The sequence below is a fragment of the Lactuca sativa genome, chromosome 3 (assembly GCF_002870075.4).
Source record: "Lactuca sativa cultivar Salinas chromosome 3, Lsat_Salinas_v11, whole genome shotgun sequence".
NCBI lineage: Eukaryota > Viridiplantae > Streptophyta > Magnoliopsida > Asterales > Asteraceae > Lactuca > Lactuca sativa.
In genome coordinates, this window is record NC_056625.2 from 228,221,519 (window position 1) to 228,231,164 (window position 9,646).

At 37.8% G+C, this 9,646-nt stretch overlaps 1 protein-coding gene across 1 annotated transcript; it reads left to right on the top strand.

Moving 5' to 3' along the window:
* The first annotated feature begins 4,302 nt into the window (after positions 1-4,302).
* Positions 4,303-6,012, top strand: LOC111894052 (putative clathrin assembly protein At1g25240). Its single transcript, XM_023890124.3, has one exon. The coding sequence runs from the start codon at positions 4,667-4,669 to the stop codon at positions 5,855-5,857; it is 1,191 nt and encodes a 396-aa protein (XP_023745892.1). The 5' UTR covers positions 4,303-4,666; the 3' UTR covers positions 5,858-6,012.
* The last annotated feature ends 3,634 nt before the right edge of the window (positions 6,013-9,646 follow it).

A 9,646-nucleotide genomic window follows, 5' to 3' on the forward strand; every position in this document is an offset into this window, starting at 1 on the left:
GAATTAAAACTATGTTATACCATTTTAGAGTACAGCAACACTTACACATTTTGGTCTTAAGGTATTAAGACAACAATTCATTTACAACAGAAAATATTTGATTTTTTGGAAGAACACACTTACATTTTTCAAGGAACAAATGACAGAATTTTAATACAAAAATGCTTATGAACTTATTAACTTAATTGTTGACACTCTTTTCAAAACCACTTGTATTCTCAGGGAATCAGTAGACAGGTACCCATACAGGTTTTAAGAAGACGGAGCATCATAGTGTCACGTCTTTTAGTTTTTGCTATATACTTTTGGTGTCAAGTATACAATGATTTGAACAAAAATGTAAAAACTATACATTATCAATATGATCGTTGTTGTGCTTTGATTTCTATTATTTAATTGTTATGATATTGTACATGACGTCATCCTCCCCCGAACGTTTCCGCCGTTTTGATTTGGGGGCGTGACAAAACATGGGAGAAATCACCGTCATCCTCAAACAGACATCCCTATCGGAGCACTTGCCGCCTTGCAGCTCAAGGCATCGACCACCATGTTGGCCTTCCCTAGATGGTATAAAATCTCGTAGTCATAATCTTTCAGCACATCCAACCACGTCCTTTGTCGCATGTTGAGGTTCTGCTGATCCATCAAGTACTTCAAACTTTTGTGGTCAGTAAAGATGATGAACCGGACTCCTTACAAGTAATGCCTCCAAATTTTGAGGGAAAACACAACCGCCCCCAATTCCAGGTCATGAGTGAGGTAGTTCGCCTCGTGAGGCTTCAGTTGCCTTGAGGCGTACGCGATCACACGCCCCCTCTGCATCAAAGCTGCCCTAACCCCGAGATAGACGTATCACAATACACCACCAAATCATCCAATCCATCGGGTAGTACTAAAATCGGGGCCTCACATAGCCTCTGTCTCAATGTCTCGTAAGCCATTTGTTGATCTAATCCCCACCTAAATGTCACATTCTTCTTGGTCAAGCGAGTTAAAGGTACCACAATCTTGGGGAACTCATTAAGCTTTGTGCTTATAGTTTATGTTTATGGTTTCAAGTATTTTTGTTTCCAAAAGGAAGGGCCCAACTTGATCACACCGCATCCCCTAGGGTTTTATTCCGCATTGAATGTTTAAAAATAACTCTGATGTTTTGAGAATACTTTGACTCTGATCGTCTACTATAACAATGAAGGAATGGATTTAACTTCTATAAAATGAAAAATTTACTCGGTATTTTTGGGACGTGACAAGTTGGTATCAGAGCCTTGGTTTGAGGGATTCAAGCACACTCTCGGGTGTGACCGAACTCAAACTAAGGAATTAGTAATTTTTCTGAAAGGAAATAAGTTTCTAAAAAGATTTTTATAAAGAAAAAAGGGGTGTGATGCATGCAATCAGCCGAGTTTAAGTAAGTATTTCACGAAATACCTGTACATGATGATATGTAATGTTTGCATGCTAGGATAAGGCTAATGATACCTTCATGAATTTCATGATAGGTTGGCCTAGGAGGAATTGGATGCTAGGATAGATTTGGAATATATGTTGATGAAAGTGATTGCTAAGTGTATGATTTAAAAGTTGTATACGATTAGGATCGTATAGCCCTAGGGGCGGAGGATTGTTAGGGCCAGGAGGGGCTGTGCCCCCCCCCCCCCCCCCCTATTTTTTATTAGAAATAGTCCCTATACTTTGATTTTATACATATTAGGCCCAAAAATATAAAATTTTGGCTTTGGCCCCCCTCTGTTCACCAATTTTTATACACATTATATTTTCGCCCCCCCCCCCCCCCCCCCAAAATATATGTTGAAGCTCCGCCACTGTATAGCCCTAGTTGATTATGAGGTTTTGAGGGCCTTGCTCGAGGTAGTGTCAGTTGAGTCATGAGACTCAAGAAGAAAGCAATTGTGATGATCAGCTCAAGGATTGCAGCCAGAGGTTGGGTAATTGGAAGAGGGATTGAGATATCACTATCTACACTGAGGGTTTTGTTCTTCCAACTTTCCATATCCGAAGGAAAGATAGAGCAGAAATGAGATTTTCAGAGTTGGGATGTAGAACCAACATGGGGCTAGATGGTTTGTGGTTTGTTAGCGACAAGTATGGTAGTGTGGGAATGCACAAGAGGATTCTTGTGGTATGGTTACCTTGAGATAAGATCAAGGGTCTGCTTTCTTTGAATTTAGTTAGATATGGTACTAGTTTATTGTTCTAGGTTATCAAGGAAGGGGAATTAGGGGCGACAAATTTTGTTGTCTCTGATGAATCCTAACTATAAGAACACTGTCCCTGGTATTTATGAATGATCCTCACAATGAATTGATGGTTAGGAATTGCAGACGATGAGTGTGGCAATGCATTTCTTTCTAGATAGGAAGTCGGTGTTATAAATGGACTGTCAGAATTATAGTTTGTGCATCCGCATGAGATTCTTGATGTTAGAGGCGGTTATGATTTGGAGGTTACCAAGTTCTCTATCTGAGATTCAGAATCACTTTGAGTTTTCTTGGTCTTTATCTGGAAGATCATCTTGCATTGTATTATACATTCCAAGGGTCAGGAATGCTATGTATTTGGTTTAGTCGATTTGAGTGTTGGTTGGTTTGCAAGTCAGTTGGTGATGGTTCGAACCCTAAGTGAGGGAGTACTGAGTAGTCAGCTGGAAGAATCATCGATCTGTTCGAGGTTGAGTTTGGAATAATAAGTCACAAGAACCTGCGGTTCGGGTATGCAAGACCTTGGTTCAAACTTTAGTTGAGACGAAAGTATAGAGCAAGCTGCAATCAGAGCTATGTGCTCAAGAATGTACGAGTGGTCTTCACAAAAGGAAGCTGTTAGACAAGGAACTCGCTGTAGCTAGTGGTTTCTATCAGGAATGTTGATGAATAGATCAAGAGGCGGTTGAGTCGCTTAGGTTAAGTTTCGGTTATTGATGGATTTGTCAGCTTGTTGTATAGATTGCTTGTTGTATAGATTGCTATCAACTTTAGTGTTAAATATATTTACTTCCATATTGGGTTTGATTCAGTAGTGTATTGGATCATTGGGTTAGTTGTTAATGCATCCTCGATCGTTGGCCATTTTGTTCATCATCTGTAGCGGAGATTCTTCAGAAGTGTCGAATTGTATTAGTTGAGGTTTAATGGACGCGTCAACCTATCATCAAGTTCGGATCAGGTTTGATAGATGTCCTCGTATATCATCAAATATGTTTTTCACACATAGTCTAGACAATAAGCATATAGCTCACATATAAACTCTTTCACATATATTTAATATTTTAATTAATACTTGTATTAAAATCATGTTCATGAAAGAGACTATGCACTCACCTGACTTAGGTGGGTGACTATAGAATTTGGCTACGCTCCGCCTAACACCTTGACTCTTCCCTTGATGTGATCTAGGTACGAATGCCACTGAGTCTTAGTTTTATATTCTTAGCGACTAATGATAGTCCAGATTCCTCACTAATTCCAATGTCTACATCAAGATCTATCAAGTAAGGAACAACTAGGTAGGATCATATCGGAGGTATGGTTCGTTTGGTATACATAATATACTGTTTGGAAATCCCACTTTAAACACCTCACTAAATCCAACCTATACATCACTCTCGTAAGTAGCTTAATTAGTTTTCAGTTGGTCCTACAACAATGATATCTTTTATTTAAACTCCAGAACGTTTTCAGTGCATTCCGGAGGTGGTCTATGAATTATGGAACAATAACATTAGAAAAATAGGAACCTTAAACAAAAAAGGAAAACGAAGAACGTAGGTCGTAGTTCTCGTCTTCCATGTCGGAGATGGGATGCGTGCCGGAGATGGGAGTTGAGTCGAAATGAGTCGAAATTGAGTCGGAACGTTGGAATCGGAATGCGCCTTTCCGGAATCGTCGCCTTAAATTATATTTCGGATTTTGAAATTCAAATGCGGATACATAACATATACGGTTGATTCGGAATAGACATTCGAGACCCAATACAATGAGTTGGGCCACCCGAAAAATAATCCGAAATACATTTTAGAACGACCCATTCTGGAATATGAGGTTATTTTGCAAAAAATATTGTATTTAAAAGAAAGCCAAAAAAAATGATTAGATTACTCAATTACCCTTACCTAAATTGTATAGGTCAACAAAAAATGATGCAGAAGGAGTCGAAGGAAATAAATATATAAATGTGAGTCCCAATTTTTTTTTCACATGATCGGTGGTTGTAAATCGTAATAAACGATTTTCGTAGGAAAAAAAATGTGTGAATAATTAATATGCAGATTTAGATAGAAAAAGATTTTAAAAAAAAAAGGCAAGCAATACACGAATATCTTACGGTCTTACCCACTACAGTTGGTTACATATTTTTATTGTAGGCCGTCCTTACTAAACATTTAAATATATCTAAATATTGTAATACAAAACTAGAATTTGAAACCCAAAAGTTACGGTATGACCCTGATGACAAGTTTGTCAAAGTCAAGTTCATTGTAAACCAAACAATACGTCGAATTTCCAACCAAAATTAGGAATCAACAGGCCGACACTCATGCCCCATTCCTACACCTGTCACTATAAAATTCACTTGAGAACAAAGGATTCAAATTGAAAATAATAAATCATACCAGCAACCGGGAGTGGTCGTGTCGCAAGAGACTATGAAATTCTGGAAAAGGGCTTCCGGAGCACTAAAAGATCGCAGAAGTCTTCTGAAGGCGAGCTTCACTCAACGATCCACTTTTCGAAATCCCGACATAGAAGCGGTGGTCATCAAAGCCACCACGCATGACGAAACCCGTGTTGATTACCGTAATGCTCAACGTGTATTTGCCTGGGTGGGGATCTCTGATGACTATCTGCGCCAGGTGTTGTGGGCCCTTACACACAGGATGTGGAGGACCCACAACTGGGTGGTGGTGTTGAAGGGACTCATGCTTTTGCATGGAGTTTTCTGTTGTAAAGTTCCTGGAATTCAAGAGATAGGACGGTTACCTTTTGATATGATGAACTTCAAAGATAAGCATACAAGGCGTGGGAAATTATCCGGTTTGAACGAGTTTATCCGTGCGTATTATGTTTTTCTGGATGAGAAATCGTCCTTCATATTCTTCCATTCGCAGGAACAAAGAGATCGAAGGGTCAAGGAACAGATGGCCTTGCTATCACGAGATGGATCGACTGATGAGCAAAAAGAGAAATCGACAATCCAAGATCTAATTTGGTTGCAGAAACTACAAGGATTACTCGATTTGTTACTTCAGATCCGACCTAAATCTAGGCAAATGGTCAACTTGCTTGTTCTTGAAGCCATGGACTGCATCGTAATCGAGTTTTATGATATATGCGGCCGCATTAGCAATGGAATCGGAAGTGTTCTTATGACGATTTACTCCGTGGGGAAAAACGACGCCAAAATGGTGTTGTCAATCATGCAGAAAGCCAAAGTTCAACATGAACAACTCTCGCTTTATTTTGATTTTTGCAGGGAGATCGGTGTTGGTAACGCCTCTGAAATCCCCAAAATGGAACAAATGCCTGAAGAAGGTATTCAAAAACTGGAACAGATAATAAATAAAGATCCAGAGCAATTCAAACTTGAACAAGAACAGGAGAAATCCATAATTGTTATGGAGCACCATGATTCGACGAAAACACCTAATCTCGACAACTCAACAAGTCTGAAGACTATGATAAGCGATGATTGGGAGGTTTTTGAAAGCAAACAGATGAAATCAAATAAGGATCCTGAGCTTATCGATCTGTTTTCTCCTCCTGGGAAGAACAACATCAAAATCAATCATTTAGTGCAAGAAAACACCATTGAATTTCCGGATCTAATTAGCTTATGAGATGCAACTAGTTAGTTCAGATCCAAAACAACAAAAGGAAATTTTGAAGAAGAAATTGTAACCTTTTCTCGTCCGTATATGAAATGGATTCATAAGATACAATGCGATGTTTCTTTCATAACAGATGTTATAAGATAGCAGAGAGTGTTTGTTCATGGTTATTGATGGAAACCGTACCTTTTAATTTGTCTTATAAAGTTTCCATACTTTATTTTTTTAACTAGTGTCTAAGGTTTGGGGGAGTGATCCTGTCTTCCGGTGCAGTTTTGCCACCGTGACAGGTGAACACCGTCCACTGGGCGTGGTTTGGACTGCAGTGTGGTACAATATTGTCGTACTTTTATATATATATATATATATATATATATATATATATATATATATATATACACTCACTCACTCACTGGTATTGTGTTACTATCCAATTTCTATAGGTCTTTTTTAAAATCTGTTTTCTTTATTTTCATCTTTCCAAAAATCCCGAATCCTTCCCTTCCCCTTTGGCGCGTCTACCACCAACCAAAATCCACCACCATAGCCGTTCTCCGCCGGTCGCGACCTCCATTGCCGTCACTCCTCTTTTTCACCATCGCCTTCCTCCTCTAACAACTTGGATATAAATTGAAGTCTATTAGCCGTTAGGAATAACTTTTAGGGGGTGTTTGGATAAGGAAAAAATGACTGCTTATTAGTTTATTGCTTATTCTCATCACAATAAGCTAATTTAAGTGTTTGAATAGTAAGCTTAAAAAATCAGCTTATTGTGGTAGGAATAAACAAAATAAGCTGATTTTAATAAGCAGTGGGAGGAATGCTTATTGCTTATTTTTAATGATTTCGGAAATTACCTAATTATCGTTTCAAAAAACGATACATAAAACCCATAAACCCTTCAAAATCGATCGTTTGCTTCACCAATATTGTTGTTGCCGATCGCTATTCCACCTTCTCCCTAGGCCATCGTCCCTGGAAGCCATCGACAATCAGGTATGCTGCTTTGCTTCTCTTTTTTTCTCTTCTGCTATCGTTCCTGCAACATGTTTGCCTTTTTTTTGATCGGTGATGCAAACACACGAGGAGCCATTGATTGTTCTTCATTCTTGATGGATCTTTTTATTTGCTGCCTATCTATGTTATTGTTCCCTTTTTTCTCTTCTGCTACCGTTTCCTGCAACATGTTTGTGTGTGTGTTTTTTTTTTTTTTTTTTTTTTTTTTTTTTTTTTTTTAAATTTAATTGGTGATGCAAACACAGACAAGGAACCATTGATTGTTCACTTCATTCTTGATTGATCTTTTTATTTGCTGCATACCTGTGATATTGTGTTTTTTTTTTTGCTCCAAAAACTGCCACTAACCTGTGATGGTTGATCATACCATGCCCCTGTGATTATTCTTGATTTTCTTCATCAATTATTGTTGTTGTTGTTTTCTATTATTGATGGTAGTGATTCTTATTTATATTCATAAATTCCGCTGCCTATATTGATTCAACATTAGGTTGAAATTTAAGAAGTTTCTTCATTCCTTATGATGATTTAATATAGGTAATGGACACTGTTGTCACAATCAGGAATTTTTGTGCATTGTAACTACAACACTTAAGTCAAATTATGAATCCAAAAACATAAGAGCATGTATGATGCTTACTTTATGACAACAAAATTGCAATCAAATACACCATACAAGCACTACAAATAGTCGTTAAACAATTGGAAACCCTAGGAGTTCTTGTTTAAGTCCATTTTGGACTAGGACTTCTTTATTGGGCCCCAAAGGACCAATAAGCTTCCAATTTGGCTACCTTGGGCTTAGAACTCTTAAATGGGCTCTAATTGGACCCACTCTCATTCATTTTAACATTTTGGGCCATATTGGGCCTAGAATGAAATAAGACACCTTAATGGACCTCACTGGGGCATAACTAACCTAATTAGCCCTAAAGGGCCATAAGAATCATATTCATATTTATTTGGGCCGTAAATTTCTCTAAAAGGGCCAATAGGACAAAAACCATTAACTTGGACTCCATATTATGGACTTAAACATAAAAGGCCCAAAACCCCATCTCTCTTCCCTATCTCTCAGCCCAAACCATAAACCCAAGAGGAAAGGGGGTTGACTTTGCTTGCCACCTCATTATTGTATGAAGGATATCTAGGCTTTTGCACTTCAAACATCCATGCAATCTCATCTTCCTATGCAAGCACTTCCTTTTCTCCTTCTCTCTCTTGCTCTCGGCCGAGTTCAAGCACACACACATTTCACTCACTTTTCTCTCAAGAAAACTCTCCCATACCTCCTCCATATTTTCGAGATTCAAGGACTTTGCAAGGAGGATTCTTCACAAAAATCATCATCTAGGTAAGTTGATGCTTGAATCCACACTCTAGACTCCTTGTCCTATACAAAAATTTCTTCTTAACTCATATGAAATCATGATCTTGCATCTTAGAATCACCTCAAATTCGAGATCTTCATCAAGGTGTTGCTAGGGCCGAAAATCACCTCATTTTCTTCCTTTTCTTCTTCAAATCAAAACCACAACTCAAGGTGAGCTTCATACCCCCTATTTTTCGGTTTTTATAAGTTTTGTGGGGGATAATACAAGCAAATGTGTAGATCTATGAGTATATGTATGCTTTGTGTGATTTCTATGCTTATATATATGTTTTTATGTGATTGTGGTGTTGGTACTAGTCAAAAAGAACTTAGAAACCAAGATCTACAATATGTTGAATGAAATAAGTATAACTTATATTATTTCACACAAATCAATTCTAGAAAAATAACCAAGTTGGTTAATATGAACATCTTTGGGCTTAAAACCCATTTTTGGGCCCAAAATGCTAAAAATACAAAACTAAAGGGGCCCAAAACGACAAAAATACAAATTCTGAAGGTTGAGATGAGTCAAAACAGTTTCTAAAATGTATTTTCTGAAAATTTACTCTTTTGAAGGGTTAAAATGTGAATTTTTAAACATAATGGGCCAAAAATGGACTTTTCGGCCCAATAAAGCCCCAAATTGCAAGATTTTTAAATTGGAGGGGCTGAAACTGCACATTTCTGTAAAACAGGGGACTACTAGTGTACCAAGTTCATTTCAAGGGTTAAAAATGCCTTTCAAATTTAAAAGGGACCAAAGATGCAAAAATTTTCCATTTTGGGTCAAAATTGTAAAAATTGCGAAAATAGAGGTTTCAACCGAGAAAATTTCATTTTGAGGGACTAAAACTGTTTTTCAAGTAAATTTGGGCTGAAAAATATCCTTTCAACAAGTTTTGATACTAAAGTGTCAAGAAAAATGGTTTAAGGACTAAAATGGAAAGTCTCTTATATGAAGGGTTAAAAGTGTAAATTTATCCAAGAAGGGGCTTCAAAAAGAAAAATTCTAATGTTTAAAACAATAAATCCTTTAAGATAAAATACGAGTACCACGACTACCGGCGAAACGTAATACACCTTTAACACCAAGAATCGTTACCAAACAAATTGATTCGGTCTCGAATCAATAACGAATCAAAAATCAATAAACGATGATACTTCAATACACACGCGAAAATTTACGGGAAGTCAATACACACGTGGGAATTCACCAGACGTCGATACACCATCTTTGGGCCCGAAAGTTTCAAATCGTGCTTGTTGGGCCTAGCTAGCCCAATGACATGATTTTTAGGCCCGAAGGAAACGCGCTTACATGTTGTTGGGTCTTATACGACCTAACTCCGTGTAAAAGGACTTTCAATAGCTTTCGTGCTGTTGGGCCCCAAGGGTCCTTTGGTACT